The sequence below is a fragment of the Polypterus senegalus genome, chromosome 7 (genome assembly GCF_016835505.1).
Source record: "Polypterus senegalus isolate Bchr_013 chromosome 7, ASM1683550v1, whole genome shotgun sequence".
Classification (NCBI taxonomy): domain Eukaryota; kingdom Metazoa; phylum Chordata; class Cladistia; order Polypteriformes; family Polypteridae; genus Polypterus; species Polypterus senegalus.
The window spans coordinates 66,006,750-66,028,259 of NC_053160.1; the positions used below are offsets into that span (position 1 = coordinate 66,006,750).

Consider the following 21,510-nt stretch of genomic DNA (forward strand, 5'->3'; position numbering starts at 1 on the left):
TATAAGAGACCTAACATACAAAGATAACCTTTTTTTTTTTTTTTTTTCTTTTTCAGAAAGGTATTAGGTTTCAGGTTTATTGATAACTCACAAGCAATTGTAGTTATAATGTATATTGTGAAAAGAGAACCTAATCACATTTACAGTCAGTAGGAAATGGTTAATCAGGAATATGTCTTATGTAATACAAATGAGGCAATTATACTGTTAAAGTTAACATTTCCCAGTGAATTGTTGTACCTGAGGGCTTGAGAAGTCATGACCTGCTGAAATCAATAAATCTCTTCCACATTGCCAAAAAAAGATACAGGAAAATATGGCACATAGGGCACATTTAGTTTTCTTAGTGCTGGCTAAGCACTTAACTTCCTTTATTGAAGACTTATATAGCCTCAGATGAAAACAGATGACAGAAGCTAGTGAAAAAGCAAAATGTAATACATTAAGTTAAAAAGGTGTCTGACAATACCTCATTGGGAGGAATTTTTCTAGGCATGGTCAGTAGTACAATGTAGTGACCTTGTTTCAAAGGACACTGTCAGCTATTATTTGTTCTTAGGATGATTCTAAAAGCACATCAAGTAAATATTGACACATTTAAAAAAAAAAAATGAAAAGCACATTCTAATCTAATTTTAAATCTAATCACATTCTAATCTATGTTATTTATCACTAGAGAGATGTCATTTTAATCCTCAGTATTTTCACAAATAAACTCTTCTTAAGAAATGTCACTTTTACTTTTATGAAAAGCTAAAAACCACACTTTCATCCATATCTAAATCAGCAACAAAAGGACACTGGGCAGTAGTAAAGGAATTTACTCTAAGCTCGAGAAAGCACCATATCATAAGAAGAAAAAGTTTTCTTTTTCAATTGGGAAATTCAACCAAATTAGTTTCCTCAGTACCACTTGGTTCAGGTCTTTGCCCAAGCACTTTCTACATACTGAGAATAAATGTTATATACTGATGTATATATGTCTTATATACTGATGTTTTATGATTATCTATTCATTAATACATATTTTTGTGGAAATTTTTATTTTATTAGCTGAATTATGGAAAAGATCTTCCTAATAAAGAATGTAACATTATAAGGCAAATAAGGAGAACACTCAAAGAGGAAAAATAAAAAAAAATGTAAAACTAGAAATTTTATATCACAAATTAATTGGATTATTTTCTTTCATTACTAAAACTGGGGTAGGCAAGCTGATGGCTTTAGTTTGTGATGTCCTGTTCCTGTTTTGTTGTTCAATTACCTCCTTCTAAACGATTCCCAATTAGGAGAGAACTTCTGATGATCAAACACGGATGTAAACAGTAAAACATTACAGTAAGTCATAACCGTCATTGATGTCTGTGTCCACTAATCAGAGTTGACCAGCCTTTAAGTAAATACTTCTGGCTAAAACTGAGCAGAAGTAGTACCATCCTGTGATCTCAAACAAATGCACATACCTATTTAGAGAATTGGGGAAAAAAAAGATTTATTCTGCCAGGTTTATTAATATGCTGGAAAATATAAACGTTAAGATGAAATTAGTCAAGAGATTGTGTCACGTTCATACTAGCTCATGTTCTTACTAGCTCATTGGAGGAGAATCAGTTGATTGTCATTTGCATTAAAGTGGAATTTCTTTTGAGACTTTTCGATATTTTTATTTTCTAAATTTATTATATTACTATTATGAGTTTTATTATTTTTGATCAAAGGGCTACAGATTATTTATTTCTTTTCCTTTACCTTTCAGGAGTGCTGAAGAAATGGAAGTTTGGATACGAAAGATCAACTCAGTGGCTGCTATGTTCTCTGCACCATCTTTTCCTGCAGCAATTGGTTCACAGAGGAAGTTTAGCCGGCCTCTGTTACCAGCAACTACAACAAAAATGTCTCAAGTAGGGAAAAATCTTACATCTACAATTTTCTTACTATAACTAGATTCATTTTCTTGAAATGTATTGTTTTTAGTTTGAATAATGGAATTGCTTTGCTTTTGTTTTTTAAGTATCAGAAAGGTTAATTGCATGAGTTGGTTTTTCACTTAGCAGATCAGCCCACTGAAAATGCTGCCTTTAGTCTCAAGCCCTCACATGAGAAACAACAAGCTCATCTGTGCGGGTTTGTTTATCCCTAATATAATACAATGTGCACCCTAATATGCAAATTAAAGGGACACAAAAGCCATAAAGCAAGCCTGCACTGGTAAACTTAGTTTGGCAAAATTCCTTTTTTTAAAATACTTCTCTCTTGTCATGCTAAATATATGCTGTATAGATGGCTATGATTATACTGTTTACTTGGTGTGCAGTCTGTTATGTAGAATCATTAAGTCCATGGCCATTCTTTGCTTTATAAACTTCATGCTGAGCAAATTAGGGTACAAGTTTGTTATACTGCTTTCTGGATGTGTTCAGTTTGTGTATTTTCAATGAAAAATGACACTTAACACTTGTTTTTGCTGTGGAAAACTAGTTGGCACCATGGACACAATGGTGAAATTTTTACACACAACAGACATTAAGGTGTTTTGAGGACCATCCAATAAGCAGTTGACATCTAGCCAAAAGAAATGATGTGCTTAAGGAGAGCTTGTTAATGTGAGACTTCAGAGGGCAGTGAAAGGAATTCTGTATAGCTGCAGATGAACTAAAATAATTAAAGTATGGTAACATCAAGAGGAGTAAAACAGAATACACAACTTGTTGTCTCTTATCCTAGTTAAGATGTAAAATGGCTTACTTTGTGTTACACACTTCCGTGGAAATAAGGGAAGATGCCTGTAACTAGGGATGAGGAAAACAAACATCCAATAATTATGGAATCTCAAAACATTTCTTACACCAGTTCTTGGTGTACACAGATGATAAGACTAAGTCATGGTGACTGTCATATAACATAATGAAACCATATGTTTTTTGGTGGAGGTACTATGATGGTTTGAAGCATGTTAACCTTGCCTAAGTTTCTTTAATGTGGATGGTCAAACATCAGAAAGGAGCTTCTTGGTGTAACCGGTTTTGGACAGTGTAATTTTGTTTTGCTTTTTATCTGTTTTAAGCATATTTGAGTTTATTTTCAGTATTGTTTGTATATAAGGTGAATAAAAGTAGATCGAAATTATATGTTTGAATATTTCTTAGTAATAATTGGTGCCTGTTTAAAATGCAAGTGCATACAATAATTTTTTCCTAAATAATACTGCTGCTTCTGTTATGTAAGGAAATGTCTCATATTTAAATATCTAGCACAATCATCCTTTCTAATCTAATTATAACTATGTAGGGTTGGAAACCGGAAAACTGAATACTAAAAAACTGTTTGCTATTATTTTAATTGGGAAAAATAACAGCATTGCCAGCCCCAGTCAATTTTCCCAATCACCAAAACACTCTTGAGCCTCTATATAACCATCAGCCTTCATGTCTTCATGAAATTAAACAGTTTATCAATTACCTAATTAAAAATCTGTTAATGTGGTCAGTGATTCCGCATATTTGCCTGTATTTGGGATATAAGAGAACAACTGGGTCTTTACTGCTTTCGTGCAGATGGCTCTCCTCCCTGGACAACTATCGTGATGGGCTGATCTCATAGCAAAATGTACTGATAAAATGTGTGTACAAAAAAGAAGAAATTACTCTATCTTTTTAACTGCTTTTACTTTGACTTTTTCAAAGGTTTTTTCAGGAATACAGATAGTGATAAATGCAGCAGCAACAGCAGCAGCCGCATAAGCATGTAATGGTAAGCAAACAATGGGCCAAGACTGGTAGCAGGAAGCTCAAAGCACGTGAATGACAATGGCAGTAGGCTTGTTTATGCAGGCAGACTTGCACGGCTTGACTTTCATCAGATGAAGTGTATCTTTTGGCATAAAACCAGTCCAGATACCAAATATGTTGTATAAAAATTAGATAAACGAATATCCGATTAAGAAGAATGTCTATATTAAAAGGCTTTAAGTATCAACAAACTTTATGTCTTGATTATAATAAACATAGACCAAAGTGCATCAGTTAAGCTTTTTGTGTGAATTTACATACAATGCAAAAAGCCTCTGCTGCGGTCTGTTTGTCTGTTCGCATTTAAAAACTCATCCCTCAGAGGACTTAAATTTGTAGAAATTTTCCACACTTATTCTTCATGGAAATCTGTAAAGGAATGATCAGTTTTCATTGAGATTATTTCGAATGGAGTGTGCTGCACAAGTTTCTGAAATATATAAATCTTCAATTGAAAAACATTGGTGAGTGAAACACAGGAACATTCTCCATGACTTCGGTTATGGATGAGTTTACTTTTCCTCTTCACAGGTCACTTTAATGTGTATATTTTATGCATTTTTATGTTTACTTCTACAGAGGCTTCTAATGTGTTTTTAGCAGTCAAATAAAATGGTTAATATTTTGGGAGTGACACATTACTGTCTTAAGATTTTTTGCACTCTTATTGTGGGCCCTAATTTGAACAGGTTTTTCACATATCAAAAGAAGCCATGATAAATAAAGGGTAATGCATTCTGTAGATCCAGAAGGATGACAATAATTTACTTTCTACATCCACTCCTTACCCATACAACCACTTGTTACCCGGGTTGTAAATCTGCATAGTATGAAACCACATACCTAAGTTGGAGGAGGAGAAATAGAAGTGACTGTGAGTCATGTCTTGATGTGGTTTTACTTACAGTAGTTATTTGTAACCAAATTAAATTTGTTTCCTTTAATTATGTGTTTGCATATTTGTGTATTTTTTATTCCTGTTTTTTTTTTTTAATTTGTATATATACTGAAAAAAAGAGGTGTGCATAACACCAAACCATAGAAAAATAACTAAAACTAGGAATGGAACTGTTAATACAGTGGTGCTTTTCATGCTTTTACCCTGTATTGGAATTTGTTTGGTCTAGGACAAAACCATGTACAAGTTTTCATCTAACACAGTCCATGTTACAATCCTGAACAAGAATAAAAAATTCCAAAGGGCAGATTTAATGGTTGATCAGCAAATAATGTTGATATTGATGATATATTTTATTTATAATTGCAACTTTCCCATGCTCAAAGTGCTAGATAGACTTTTCCATTCTTCTTGCTTATTAGTAATTTGTCCATTTTTTAATTTAACCTGGCACTGAAGAAGTGAATTCTGCTCTCTTTTCTGCTTTGAGAGTTTGAATGCAGTTTTCTAAAGAGGTTTCTATCAATTGTCATTAAACAATTAGGTGCAGTTTTCTTTCATATTTCAGAGCAAAAAAATGTAATCTAGAAATCAAATATGCAATGAAGAAACAATTATAGGATTTACTTAAAACAGCAGGTCCTGTAATATCAAAATGACAAAAGCACTATTGAGGTCTGCAGTAACTTCATCCTCTCCACACTCATTTTCAATTATTGTAATCACAGAATTTAAACTGTAATAGAACATAAATAATTCCACAAATGAGAGGTGGTTACTTAGTGCATCAAGCTAATAGCTATATTCCTGGATTTTGCTGGAATTACATTAGAATTGCAAACTGTAGGAAGTAATTAGAACCCTAAATCATGTTACTAGTTATTTAATTATTAAATTGAGAAAGAAAAGATGGTATAATTTGTTAATATATGTACAGGCTCTACAATAAACTTTCAACAAATGGACAAGCATGCATATCACATATGTGTGCACACCATGCTGTTAGGCCTATAATGAAAAGCAGCTTCATGAAATTGAAAATCTGGAATAATTTGGCATGGTGACATTCTTTCTGGATGCAAGCAAGACAGTATAATGCACATATGTATGAATATTTATGCTCCGTTATCCTCTACTACCTGTTGAGAAAATTACCCCTTTCTGCATGAACATCACTTCATAAAGTGTGGGTTGAGTGTACAGATTTTAATTGTAAAATGATTAAGCAAATGTAGTAAAACTAAAGGTAATGAAAGCAGAAAAAAATTGACAGACTGGTTTTGATTACATGTTATAATTAAGATTATCCTCTGTATTTAATATACTCTTCTCTAAATTGGTTATGAAATGAGCAAGAATTTTCATCCGCACATCTCAGTAAACGTTGATACAGTAAGCATGATGTGGAATCTCATTTTGTTAAATTTTTGTGCGATCAACCTACCGCACAGTATCTTCAATGAATCGTTTGTGGTTTTGAAATTCAAATTAAAGAGATGCAGTGAATTTATGAAGACAGAATTATTGATGCAGTTATTGTAATAAGGGTGTTGCGACATGATAATGGACTGAGCACATTTTTATATAGTTAAACCCAGTGTCAGTAAAATGTAACATTCTTGTGCCATGCCCTTCACATAATTAAGAATAAATCAATTCTTTCTCTCAATTTTAATTGTAGAAAAACTTCCATTAATATAGCAAAGTAATAATCCAAAAATGAAGAAAATATTTGCTGTCTAGACAGTTGCCAGTTAATTCGACCTGGGCATGTGCTTTACGATAGCATCATTCACTAGTGTATATAAAGTAATAAAATGTATAGATGTTTAAAAAAAGGACAATAAATCATTAGAAATTGTTTTAATTTATTTTATATACAGGCAACATATTTTTTAAACATTAGTATTTGAACTTAAAGAGTGCTGCATATAACTTTCAAAGCAATCACTAGGTTAATTTATTCTTCCAAATAAGAATAGGGAATGCATGACTAGTTAGAAAAAAATAATACACAGTGACCCATCATATTGGAGACACCTCTTTATTTGCCCATATAGCTTGATAAACTTGAATGATACAGTATAACTGTCAAGATTGCAAAGCACAAAATAAAGTAATTAGTGATGGGTTTATAATGGATACGCTTAATTCTGTATTTGAAAATTTGTCCATTTCTGGGATGGGTAATACCATAATAAAGAGGCACAGGAAGTGGTTGGGACATGTAAGGAGGAGAGATGCTGATACATTCATTAAAACGGGACTCTACTGGACACCAGAAGGACATACAAAATGTGGTAGACCAAGAACAACCTGGCGACCAATGGTGGCTGACAAAATGAAGGCTGTAAACAATACTTGGGACACACTGGAGACTATGGCCAAAGACAGACTGCTGTGGAAGAACTTTGCAGCTGCCCTACACGCCAGAGGGTGTAAAGGGCAGTAAGTAAAAAGCATGCAAAAACAGTTTAAGTCTCCCAAACCTTCCTATGACCAACCTCTGTGTCCTTCTTTTTTTTTCAATTTCCTTTGAATAATTTAGATATTTTTTACGCACTCTGTAACCACAGACCCACCACTTGTACACTGGAACCTATTCCTTTACATTTTCTTCATTCCATCAGTCCCTCCTTCAAGCCATACATGTATTCTCATCTTAATACCTCACTGACCTCTGGTATCTTCCCCATTGATTTCAAGAAATGTCTTGTTATCCCTAACATTATGAAACCATCTCTCAACCCATCTGCCATTGAGAATATATGTTCTGTCTCCCTTCTTCCAGTCTTATCCAAGACTGCAAAATGCATATTCCGCAAACAACTATCCTCTCTTTTCCATAATAATTTGGAGACCATGTAAAATAAGTGTTTTTTATTTCTACATAGACTGAAATGTATGCAAATACCCTTAAGTCAAAGTGTGCAATGTACACTTTAATCATGTCTGAATTGTTTGATTTCTAATTTTAAACTATTGAGCAGATGTTTTCATAACATAAAGATAATAGAAGATGAATATATGCAAGTATTCAGAGAGACATGTGTATGTAAATATATAGAAGAATGACAGTGACAAACAAAACTAAAAATTACAAAAGCTCAATTGAACTTTTTCCTATTTATAGAAAAGGGCACATAACTTATTAATTCTATCTCTTTGCTTAGGTAGTTTTTTTTTCTCTAATATAGAAAAAGGCACGTAACTTATAAATTCTGATCTTTCATTTCATGTGGTTAAGACGGAAAAGTTTTTTATCTGGTTAAACGCTTCTAATGCCAGGAAGTATTGTTCATTCACTCAAAGCTAATTTCTGTGCAGGGACCTCTCCTCCACAAACACCCAAACACACTCACACTTACACAGTTTCAGGTGTGAATTCTGGAAGATGTACAACTCATCTAGGGCGTAACCTTCACAAAGATCATTACCTATCCATTAAAGTTACACCAATACCTACCATACATTAGCTAGCTTTGGCCTATCTACTAAGTTACAATTAATAGTTCTCAGTATCAAGTGGGGTGTACATGCAGTTTTGGTTTTAGCTATGCTTTGTTCCTTTCCTGGTCAGTTTTCTTCAGACACACAGAAGGATTTTCAATGTGCTATCTTTCTTTTGTTTAGAAGCTTATCATCTTGTTGGTCACATCTTCTGATTACAGGAGTTACTGACATTTCTCTTTAAGGTTTTTTACCCACACACTGTCCTCAGTTGCTAGCAACAATATACCTGATTGGTTGGCTGGTAATCAGTCAGCAAACCTCTTTAGAAAGACTAACCCATGGCTTTATGTATATGGTCTCTTTCTCTCTGCTTATGCACTTGCAATTCCTCAGCAAGGTTTTGAGTAATGGTAACCTCATTCAACTCAACTACAAACAAATCTTCCACCCTTCCAGTCCAGCATAGTAGCCCTTTGGAGTAAAAGGTTAGCTCTAACTTTTGTTATGACCACAGCCTATAAACACTGGGTCTCTACTATACAACACAAGTTATGGGCAGGTTAAGAACTGTAATTTTGATGAGAGAAGAGTCACAATTGGAGTCTTCATTAATGTCTAAAGGAATGAAGTAGACGGTTTTGCTATTGGTTTCTCGACTGCTCATAGATCCTTCCTTTTGGGTGATTACTGGTTTACTCATCCTTCAATTATAGTCCTTTGTTCAAATTTGGGAATCCTGCTCCTGCCATCAAGATATGCCCCTGTGATGTTACAATGCCTGGTATCAATCACCTTGTTTGTACAGCTAAGGATACTCCGATCAGGTCTTTTAGGGCCAATACCGATCACTTATTTCATGTTACTGAATTGGCTGATTTCAATACCGAATTCTGATTTTTTATGTATGTATGTATTTATTATCCCTTTAAAAAAACATTTTACACTTCACATATATTATACATGCATTTATTGTTTGGAATCATTTTTAGTCAATAAATGCACTACAGGTTTTTTGCTGTTAAAATATACATTAATTATATATACATTTTTTACATTGTATCAACTAGACATTCCCAATTCTTGAGCTGTAATTCTAAATGTGGATTACCATTTTAATTAAGTAGAACTTGCTTCTAACCAAAATGTATATTGTATGATACACACAAATAAATAATAAACACAGTGCAAACCTTTTATAGAAAGATGCAGATCTATAAAATGTTTACAAGGTGTTTACAGTGTTAAAAAGAAACAACCTAGCATGATTGACAAGTTTATATAACAAGTAAAATAGTCAAATTTTGGTTTTAATTTACCCAGCCTATTATTTACTAAGCAACAATTTCAAATTCTTCCTTATCTTTTCTTTTGCTAATAGTTAGCTGCTGTACTTGACACAAGCCTGCTCACCATCCATACTATGGCAAGAAATGTCCGTTTAAATTAAAGGATGTAAAAGTCTGAATTCATTAAAGTAGTTTTTCTTGCTGTCTGTCTAATTGCACAGGATGAATCCTCTGTTTACTTTACCTCAGTTTATTACTCCACTTTCTTTAACGCAAAGGCTCATTTTCCAGTCTTTTCTGTCTCTTTCAGGAAGTTTGTAGCCAAAAAAGATAGAGAAATGTGCGCTAGCTGAAATATCGTAGTATCTTGTGTAAAGGAGTACTACAAGTCAAATGCCGTAATGCTTAGAGAAGCAAGGTGCTGAAAAAATAATTTTTTTGTGATCAGCAAATTTGCCAATCACTAATCAAATCTGTTGTTGTGTAATTTTATCAGAGCATCAGTACTTATCAATTAAATAACATTTATATACCTTTCCAGAATCATTATTTTAGATTTGCTTTAAAATACTGTAAATATATATATACTCTGCATCTGCATTTTGCTGTGTTTAAGCTTAATTGTATTTGGAAAAAGTTGTTTTTTTTTTAATTAGAAATGTTTCTTTCCAAGTCAAAATCATGATCAGATTTAGAGCTGAATTCTGTCAAACATATAATATTTTATTCTCCTCTCTGTCATATTAAACAAATTCCTCAATGACAAATAATTTTATTATATCAGTACAGTATATGCTTTGTCATTTTCAAAAATTGTCCAACCACTTCAAAGATGTTTGCATTAGGTTTAGACTGCTGCTTCAGTACTTGAGTTGTGTAGTCTATTTACACAGCAATGTTTTTAGACAGAGGAATAATGTCTTTAAATTAGGCATAGTTGAAAGAATAGTGCTAGTGTACTATAGTGTAATACTTCTGACTCATCCAATGTGCTCATCAATATTACCAATTTTAATTACATCTCTTTTAATTACATTTTTTTTGGTGGGGGTGGGATAGTTTGAAATGGTGTGATCAATATCTTATCTCCGGAGTGAGTTTTAAACTCTCATTATTATTTGCATTATATATTATGACCTGTACTTTTATGAATGGCTCGATTTGTTACATTTAAGCAGTACATTTTCAACATAAGCAGCCATCATTATTTCACCATTGCAAGTAAATAGTGATTTTAATAAATAAATGTATTTACTGTAGCCATTTTTTTATACAGTTGCATTTAATTAGATTCCCTTTTAAAATCTGTTATTAAAAATACTAAAAGGAAAGTACATTCAATCCCTTCAAGAAAACTGAAATTCTTTTCAGTTCTGATAGCTAGTGTTTCTTATGCACAATCCTGGGACTTATGTGTTAGTTTCATTGGTGATTTTGTGTGTGGGTCTGTTTATGGGTGTGACCTGTGGTGGACTGGGATTGGTTCCTTCCTTGTGCCTGATGATCCTGGGATAGCCTCTGGCCTCCGAAATCCTGAATTCAATTAAGTGGGTTTGAGAATACACTAAAACCTCGATTATCTGTCATGTTTTGGGACTGAGACTGTGACAGATAACAGAACAGCTACTTTAAAAATGATATACAACAGACTAGTTTAGAGAATAGTTGTATTTATTTACACAAAAAAACTATATTAACAGAATTAATTAATTTATATAATAATGTAATGACCAGCATAATAAACAAATACAATTCAGAGGTACTGGAGTTTTGTATGTTTTACTTGGAGTCTTTGTTCTGTAACAAACAGTGCCCTGTCTTATACTCCACTATCTGGGTTGCTGCGCATATCTCCAAAACAGTAAAAGAAAGCTTTACCAACCTGTTTATTTCCTGCTACTAATATTCCTTTTTTCTCTATACTGCAAACACTCATGCTTATTTTCTCCTGACTCCCTACTCAAAACTTCTTCTCATGTCACTCATCTCCTAAGAAGCGTGTCCGTCCATCACAGAACATAACCCTTCACCCAGTCCTATCACTTACACAACATTCCACCCTTTCTGCTCCCGCACAGCATATCAGAAGCTGCCTGCATGTCACAATATATTAACAAAACATAATATAACAGAATTTAAAAAGAAGACTACAATGCAGAAGAAATTTAACATTAATACAGAATAACATTACTGTCAGTGGTTACCGTTTTGACATGTTTTTCAATTTTGTCAGCATCACGCTTTATGTCGTTCACTGTTGTTCTTCCTACTCCATAAATTGAAACAATACTTGGAAGTGCTTTTACCATTTCGTAAACATTTAATAATTTTTTGTTACAATTTCAACACCACATGCATATATTTATTGGCCATAACAGTATAAAGTAGTTTAGTTGTATCAAAAGAGAAAAACTACAAAATGTCACTAAAGCTGAAGGTATGTGATTTCAAAATGCTGCGTGATACATGGTGCTGGGGAAAAACACTACATGCTAGCAAAAGGAAGAGTTTTTCCAATGTGCATAGCTTGCAATATCGTGTGGCAGTAAGTAGTAGGTAGACAGTGGCATGCAGTTAATCGAGTGACAGATAATTGAGGTTTTACTGTATTATGTTGTACAGTATATTAAAATCCATATACTTAATACTATAATGTGAAGTACTGGAAAACAGTATAATAAAGTTTTAAAACATTTATCTCTTTATATGTTAATCAAGTTGTTAGAACGTGTCATTCTCTGCATGACTACTTTTGCCAAGATTTTTATGCAAACAATCATTTTTTAATGTTTACTTCATATTGTGCAGTTTACAAAGTAATTCCATATTATACTTCTAAACAAATTCACTAGCATTTTGCTGGAGAGATTTCTTGCTGAAACCCAAGCATGAAATAGTGCAGCTTCTTGTAATCCTGCTTCTGACTTACAATCACATAATAATTGATGAATCAATTTAACATTTAGACTGGCTAAAACTTTTTTTTAATTGTTGGCTCTGCATCCGGCAGTTGTATTTACATGGTGTGTAACAGTCGTTTGAAAAAAATAGCATATCATTGTAGTTTTTGTACACTCAGTGAAACATGTGGAGAAGACTTGCATACAATAATTTGTACCAAAGTGTACAGATGCCTAAAGAACCTGCCTGAAAAAGCCAGATCGCTTTTCACAAAGATAGATGTGCTGCCTACATTTTATTCAATTTAATAATATCATCAAATTAAAAAACAGTGTTAAACTAAAAAGGATAATCAGAAAATTTTGTTTTATTATAATAAATTACTCTGAGTTACTTGTTCACAGTCACATCCTAAACCTCAGAAACCAACAATATTCATTTGTTTAGCAGGATAGATAACCCACATTCTTTGCTATGTTTCAGCTTGCATTTTCGTCTGAACCAGTAGCATATTAATATTAAATTAATAAAAAGCAGCCAATAATAACAAATTAACTTGGCACCAGAGGAGTGTAATGTTTTTCTCATTATGTCATCAATACACTAATAGAATGTTTTTTTTTTTTCTTTGCGTGGTTTCCCAGGTACTGATATCAGAGTCTATGTAGCAGTCCCAAGGTTTGCTGTGGAAATGTAAAAGCAATGCATTTTTTATTGGTGCATGCATAACAAAATACAATTGCCCACTCTAGGTGCTCTTTTCAGTATACTTTGAGTATATTATCATGGATATTCCTCTGTGCAAGCCACTAGAATTCCTCCACAACAGATTCATCAAACTATGCTTTTATAAACCCGACTTTATGCACAGGGGCACAATTATGCTAGAACAGACCATTCTCAAACTGTTGTCACAAAATTGAAAGCACGCAATGGTCTAAAAATGTCTTTTCAGGGGAACCAAGGGGCCTAACCAAAACCCTGATAAACAGCCCCAATCTCCCCTCTTCTAGTTAATATTACAATAGACACTGTGCAGTACAAAAGGTAGTTTTCCGCTTGCATCCACTAAACCCATATTTATTTGCCCATTAAATTTCCAAATAGTGAAACTTAATTTATTACTCCTATAAACACATTCCCACCTCTCCAAAGTCCAATGGCAGTGTTCTTTTCATCACTCCAGCTGTCACTTGCCATTGCTCATAATGATCTTAGCCTTGGAGTCTGCCATAGAAACTGGTTTAATCAAGCTCCTGACACAGTTCTTCTGCTGAAGTTGCCTCCAGAGGCAGTTGGAACTCTTTTGTGAGTGATGCAACAGAGGATAGGCAATTTTCACACGCCATGTGCTTCAGCACTCTGTGTTCCCACTCTTTGAGTTTGTGTGATCTGTCACTACATGGCTGAGCTGTTGTAGCTCCTAGACATTCCCACTTCACAAAATTAGCACTCACATCAGGGGCAGATCTAGCAGAGCATAAATTTCACATACTGATTTGTCTCAAAGGTGGCATCCAATGACAGTGCCACATTTAAAGTCACTAAGCTCTTCAGTATAGCCCATTCTACTGCCAGTGTTTGTCAGTGGAGATTACATGGCTATTTTCTTGATTTTATGCACCTGTCTTACAGTAAGTGTGGCTGAAACACTTGAACCCGTTGATTTGGAAGTCACCCATAAGCATATATATAGTCTATATTTGTTATATTCCTAATTGGCCAAACATACCTTCACTTAAGCTGTTACAAGTCAGTGTTCACAGAAGAAGACCACTGTGCTTAAGATGCAAAATGTGGAACTTGTTTTTGACAACTGGATGGTATTCAACACATTTTGCTTTTGTAATAATTTCATAATTTACTGACAAAATAGCCCAAACTATTTCAAAAATGCATTTCTATGTAATTAAGTAATATGTATTACTCTTACATCATTTATTGGTTGACAGCCATATTGTGTAGTGACTCAATTACAAAACGAGATTTAAATGTGAACCTCTATTATTTTTAGGGATGTCGGATTGACAGATTTGTGCCTTAGGCTTTAAATAAGAGACAAATAAAAAGGCAGCTGTAAATTTTGCAGAATTTCATGTTAATACTTAATATTTTTAAATATATTATAACAAAACTAATGCAGTGATATAGTATCATGGCCTAAATGTTGGAATAATATTCTTGTTGTGACATCCTAGCCAATTGTCAATGATACTCAGCAGCATGTGAAACTGTATTTTTTATTATGAATATGCTTTAATGAAGTATCTTAAAAAAACAAATAACATGAAATTCATCGCAAGTGCTAGTGTCTTGTAAAAAAAAAAAAAAGAAAAGAAAAACTGGTTGGAACCACAGTCTTTTGTTGTGCAGCATTTTAGGGACCGGTATTATCCATCCATTTTGTTGAGTGGAGACAGGCATGGTTTGGTACAGTAGAGCCTACAACATAGCACATAGTCAAATTAATCCACACTACTTTAAACTTTCTGTATGTGCTACTTATGTGACCATCCTCAAAATATATGACTTCTCAAACCACAGTAGATTCCATCCATATTATTAGCATAGGCTTTTCATGTAGTTCCTTCTTCAAGGAAGAAGAATTTCAATTTGATTTATTCTTATGTAGATAGCACTCATCAATGAATAAAGGCTCAGAGAACCTATACTGATTGAGAATTGTTATAAAGCAACAGTGCATTGCATTGCATCAAGCATACAAGATTAGTAAACATTAACAGAGAAATCAGTAAGTCTAGGAAAATCAAATTATACTAACACAAATGCAAACTAAACAAATGCATGATCATGGGAGTATGGTAGTATTTTCTGTTGCATTTTGTACAGTGAAATTTATACTTCCATGTGTAACCAACATAACCAGAGTAGGAGGCGAAGAAAAGGAAAAACTCTGGTTAACAACATTCATTGAGAGCTGAAACTTCGGGGGAGTTCATAGTGAAATTGATAATACTGCTGCACCAAGCTAACTGGCCTCCCTAGCCCTCCCATGTATAATACTTATAGTTTTGTTCATATTGCCATAATTTTGCTGGTGCAAAAATAACCAAGACTTTTACCTTTCATTGACAGGAGGAACAGCTAAAATCTCATGAGGCCAAACTAAAGCATATTTCCACTGAGCTGGCTGAACACCGATCCTATCCACCTGATAAGAAGGTGAAAGCGAAGGAGATTGATGAATACAGACTCAAAGAGCACTATTTGGAGTTTGAGGTAGGAAATATTAAATTAATTTTAGGACCAATTTATTTTTGAATGATTTTTATATATCTCTTAACATTTGCCTCAAATTGTATTCTAATTAATCATTACAGAGGTAGTTAACAGCTTACTAAAACATTTTAATTATTGATGACATTATCAGTACTCTACTAAGATTGTGATAAACATGTTAAAAATATTATTTCTCAAAATGCAGTTTCATGTGTGCATACTTTCCCCATGCATAAGTTTCATAGCTTAAGAGAAAACAGTCACATGCTACCAGATACTATATATAGGTCACCCAAGATTGCTCAAAATGGATTTAAACATTATATACTGTAAATTCTGAATTTTATTTAATGCTTAAGACATTTCATAAGTGAAATCTCCAGACTTGTAATTCAGCTTTGATAATCACACTTATTTTGTGCAACACTTTTTTTTTTATTCTTGATGATGTGTCCCTAGAGTGGTTTAATCATGTCTTGCTATATTAGTGTACGAGGTGTGGCAGAAAAGTAATGAGACTGGCAACACTGCAAGCGATCTGGCAACGCTGCGCTGTTGTCCTTGATAGAGCAGGTGTATCAGTACCCTCCCATAGCTCAGTGCGAGTTTCTACTCCTTCCGTTAACTACGTGATTTTTGTGACTGCTATTAGCGAAGTTGTGTTTTTGGTTGTGTGTCACGCAAAATGGAACAGCGGAATTTGGAGCAACGTTGTGCCATTAAACGGCAAGTGTGACGTTTGAAAAGTTAAAACAGGCCTATGGGGAACATTCTTTATCCCGAGCTCAAGTTTTTCGCTGGCACAAATCATTTTTAGAAGGCAGAAAACACGTTGAAGATGAACACCGTTCAGGGCGGTCTTCAACTTCGAAAACCAATGAAAACATTGAACGTGTGAACACTCTTGTGAGATCAGACCGTCGTTTAACATTAAGAATGCTGAGTGAACAATTAAATTTGAACAGATTTACCGTTCATCAAATTTTGACAGAACATTTGCACATGCGAAAGGTCTGTGCCAAAATGGTGCCGAAAAACTGCCCTCTCCATAACAGAATTTTTGACCTCAAAAGGCATTCCTGTGGTTGCCCAGCCCCCTTATTCACCTGACCTCAGTCCGTGTGACTTTTTCCTTTTTCCTAAACTGAAAAATGTCCTCAAAGGACGTCATTTCGGGACTTTAGAAAACATCCAAAAGAGTGTAAAGGACATGCTGAAGACCATACCGGTTGAAGACTTCCAGCGCTGCTACCAACAGTGGGAACAACGTCTCCATCGGTGTGTAGCTGCCCAAGGGAACTACTTTGAAGGGGATAACATTGATGTTTGAAAAAAATAAAAACTTTGGTAAATAAAAAATCAGTCTCATTACTTTTCTGCCACACCTCGTATAATCCCAAGTATACTGATTACCAGTGAGCCAGCATATTATGACCACCTGACTATTGTGCTGTTTCTTCTCTGAGTGCTGCTAAAACTGCTCTTGCTCTACAAAAAGTGGTATCTGGCACTAACTTGTGCAAGTTGAGAGGTGGAGCCACAGTGAATCAGACTTGTTATTTCAACCTTCCCACAGGTGCTTAATCAGATTGAGATCTTGGGAGTTTGGACACCAGGGCAACACCTTGAACTCTGCACCATGTTCCTCAAATCATTTCTATGTGTTAGCAATATGCATTTCTGACTGGCCTGTGGGACAGTGTTTGATTTACTGTGTGTCATGACACATTATTCCTGTAACCAATCTATCTTTGATTTATGCCATGGTAGCTCTTCTGTTGCTTCATGCCAAGACAGGGTAGCCTTCATTACCACTCTCATCAACGAGTCATGTCCACGCAACACCCTTTTGGTAGTTTGTGGTTTTTTGGGTTTTTTTTTCCTCCTTGGACCATTGTGAGTGGTTATACACTGTAGCTGACCACAAGTACCCTACAAGTCTTGCCAGTTTGGAAATGCTGTGACACAGTTGTTTGGCCGTAACAATGTAAACCTTATCAAAGTTACTCAGGTCTTTAAATCTGCTCATATCTTCTGCATTCAACTAAGAGTATCTAATGCCAGATTTTATTGTAATATATCACTGAACTTGAGATGCATCATTGTTATGAGATGGTCAGGACATCAGTCACTTCATATGGCAGTGGTCATAATGTTTTGGCTCATTAGTTCCTTTTTTTAGTACTTTTGTACAATTAAAATGTTTAAGAAGTGGAACATTCATATTCCATACAATGTACATGTTAAGCATACTGTTTAGTACAAAAATATTTACAGTTTTAAAATATTTTTCATCTACTAATCTCATGACTAATAGGTAAATTTCCTTTCTGATAGGAAAACAGATATGAAACATATGTGAAACTTCTGAAAGAAGGAGTAAAAGAGCTGCTGCCCAGCAAGGAAAGTGACGGCAGTGGGCTTAAGAAATCCTATTCAAGTCCTTCACTCAACCAGGAGTCTTCACCAGCCAACGCAAAAGTCAAGCGCAATATCTCAGAAAGGAAAGACTGCAGACCAGAAGCACCAAATTCAAAGCAAAAGATCACCTAGGTTGCCACATTTTCTCTTAACAAGTGCATCAGATGAAAAAGAAAAAAAAAAAGATAAAATGTAAAACTATCTGGCACTGCCAGAGGAGAGTTAAAGGATTGAAAATAAAGAGAAACAAAGCAGCAGTCCATTAATAATAGCAAATTACTGACTGGTGCTTGTGTATTATTTTCTATTGTATATTTTGTTGCTTACTGTATAAATGGTTGTAGAATTTATTTTGTTGCAAGGCTTTAAACAAAAGTGTCACTCTCCTTACTTTACACTGCAATGTCGGGTATATAGAGTATCAGAACAACTATTTACTGTCTCTTAGGCAAAGCAAATGATATTTTATTAATTTTTGTCCACACCTCTTAACTGAGGTATGTAAATAAATTGTATTAAATTCAGACATGGTACAGAGGGCAATTGTCATAGATGGCTTATCTGTTGATGTTTATCGTGGTTTTAATTGTTTGTAGGTGATGTGTGAGTATATTTTTTGACAGAGCCATATAAAACATAGATGGTACAGTACTTTAAATATATACTTTAGCATTTAAATTCTATTGTAAGTAGCACCCCTTTATGTATAGAGGTGTCCTTTCAACTGCTCAGTTCACTTCAGACATTAAAAATTTACTTTAAGTTGTAAATATATGAAGCTGATGTATTTTTTGATAAAAGAAATCTTTTGAGAAGTTGTGCTAAGTTATATTAAAGTTTATTTTGGTTAAAAGTAAAGAACATGTTTTTGGTGTAAAGTAGCAGAAAACACATAATTGAAGGCTACTTTATCCTGTTTCAAGATCTGAGCGTGTTAAGTCAACACTAATGTCAAGCAGTATTATAGTGTTACATTTGTGTTATCTGTGTGTGCTTTTTCTGTTTCTTTACTTCAAAGTGCAGCATCAGTTAACGTGTTGAGTTTAAAGAGGATTGTCATTAACCTGAGCAACAAAAGGAAGAATAACAGTTCTACTTCAGTAGGGTGAACCATTCATTTTGTAAAATCTACAAAATATAAAGAAGGTTTTTTTTAAGTAGTGTAAATGCCAACTATCCTAATTTGTGTCTTTTATAAAATTTTCTGTAATTTTGAAATCTAATTTCATATCTAATATTGTAAAGACATAACTAGTATTTATAGAGCACTTTATAAATAACTTATTTTAAGCCCGTTTACAAAGCTGTTTAAAACATCACCATTTTGGTAGGAGTGTCAGAAGGTAGAGACTTTTTTGTTTTCTTTATTGAAGTTTATAAGGCAAAACCTGATACGCATACATACATGACTTTACAGCTAAAGTTATGCTCATGACTGCTTTGCCCAGTGGTATGACACTTCACTGAGGATTTAGAGCATATTGTCTAAAAAGCTGCTGCAGAGTACTGAGTTGTTGTTTTGATGCATATTGCCATTGTCAAATGCCAGCATTACTGAAGGGTTTAGGAAAACCCAGAGCAACAGCCCGCTAAACACAGTGTTCAAATAATTTTGTTTGTGCGCGCGTCTGTCTGCTGTTTTCTTATTTTTACACAATTTGTTATTACCTTACGCATTATGCACTTGTACAGCCTCCTATCAACATTAGTACGATATATTTCATAGTCATTTTAATCCTTTAGAGTGGATATTAAAATTAATTCAAAGACTAGACAGACATAGTCATTGTGTCCAACAATTTGTACTGAAAATAGAAGGGAACAAATTTATTCCTTCACCACCAGTTAAATCGAGGTACTTTTATGTACAGAGTTATCATATATTTTTCTCACATTTGTTGCCCCTTCTATTTTATAAATATAAGAGTAATATTACAATAACCATTCTTTAACTAGTATTTTAAACAAATAAAAATAAATACAATTTCAAAGTGTTTAAAATATTGACTTAAATAGAGGGGACATGTAATTATTCTGTGCATACAGTGGCGATATGTGTTAATATGGTAGTCTAATGACTACATTAATTTAATGGTTCTTGTGTTTCTATGAGGTACTGAAAGAAAACAAGTTGGATAAATGTTTAATGTCATTTTTTTAATTTTCTAAGAGTAGCTGCTTTAGGTACATGAAATCTAAGAAGGTAAGATACCTTCTGCTTTAATTTAGACATGGTACTGACAATTCAGGTGCCTCTGATTTGAGGTGTCATTTTAGCTTTTTTGTTTGGGGAAGAAACACTCCACAACTTTTAAAATGTTAGTGTTTACCTCTTATTATAGTGTAGTCTTCAGTTTATCACCGCTGTAAGTATTTGTGTCAGCTCTTGTCTTAGTACAGTTCGGAGTATTTTCAACAAAATCTAACATACTAGATTTCTATTATGTATAGCAAAATAATGCCTCAATTACAAGTCGACAAGAGTTGTCAGAAACATACAAAAGCCAGATTATTGGGATATTTGCCCTCCATATATTTGAAGGTAATTCAAATTTCATACTGATGCAAAAACGTCTGCCTGTATTTAAATCTGATTTTGATTCTTACACTTGTTGGGGGAATAAAATACAAAGTGATGTAAACATTTTTGTTGTAAATGTTTTGCTGGAAGTTTTAAAATAAATACTTAAAGTTAAGGAGGATTTGTATTGTTTTAAGAAGTAAACCCCAATACTGAATGTTACTTTTCATAAATGTATTTCTTTAATATTTTTTTCAATTTATTCTGCATACAGGTTCTGTTCAGGACAATCAAATGTTTGGATTTAATAACAGTAGCCTTAATAGATGCAAAAAACTGCATGGGTACAATGAATACGGTTACATTTAAAGTAGACGTCTTTGCTGAGTTAGTTGTTTCTAGATAATATCTAGAGATATTATTTATTTATATATATATATATATGTGTGTGTATATATATATATATATATATATGTGTGTATGTGTATATATATATATATATATGTGTGTGTACAGTCATGTGAAAACATTAGGACACCCTTTGAAAGCATGTGGTTTTTTGTAACATTTTTAATAAATGGTTATTTCATCTCCGTTTCAACAATACAGAGAGATTAAAGTAATCCAACTAAACAAAGAAAACTGAAGTCTTTTCAAGATCTTCTGTAAATGTCATTCTACAAAAATGCCTATTCTAACTGAGGAAAAGATAGGACACCCTTGCCCCTAATAGCGAGTGTTACCTCCTTTGGCTGAAATAACTGCAGTGAGACGGTTCTTGTAGCCATCTACCAGTCTTCGACATCGGTCTGAGGAAATTTTACCCCACTCCTCAATGCAGAACTTTTTCAGCTGTGAGATGTTTGAGGGGTTTCTTGCACGTACAGCCCTTTTCAAGTCACCCCACAGCATCTCAATGGGATTCAAATCTGGACTTTGACTTGGCCATTCCAGGACTCTCCATTTCTTCTTTTTCAGCCAATCTTTGGTTGATTTACTAGT

At 33.9% G+C, this 21,510-nt stretch overlaps 1 protein-coding gene across 2 annotated transcripts in view; it reads left to right on the forward strand.

The window, feature by feature from the left end:
* The window catches only part of psd3l (pleckstrin and Sec7 domain containing 3, like), a 579,632-nt gene extending 558,949 nt beyond the window's left edge, over positions 1-20,683 (forward strand). For both annotated transcript variants that reach the window (XM_039758767.1, XM_039758768.1), the window contains 3 exons: positions 1,757-1,901; positions 15,423-15,566; positions 17,904-20,683. In XM_039758767.1, coding sequence (XP_039614701.1) covers positions 1,757-1,901; positions 15,423-15,566; positions 17,904-18,119 — 505 coding nt within the window. In that variant the 3' untranslated portion in view covers positions 18,120-20,683. The remainder of the gene's footprint in view (positions 1-1,756; positions 1,902-15,422; positions 15,567-17,903) is intronic.
* Positions 20,684-21,510: the final 827 nt, after the last annotated feature.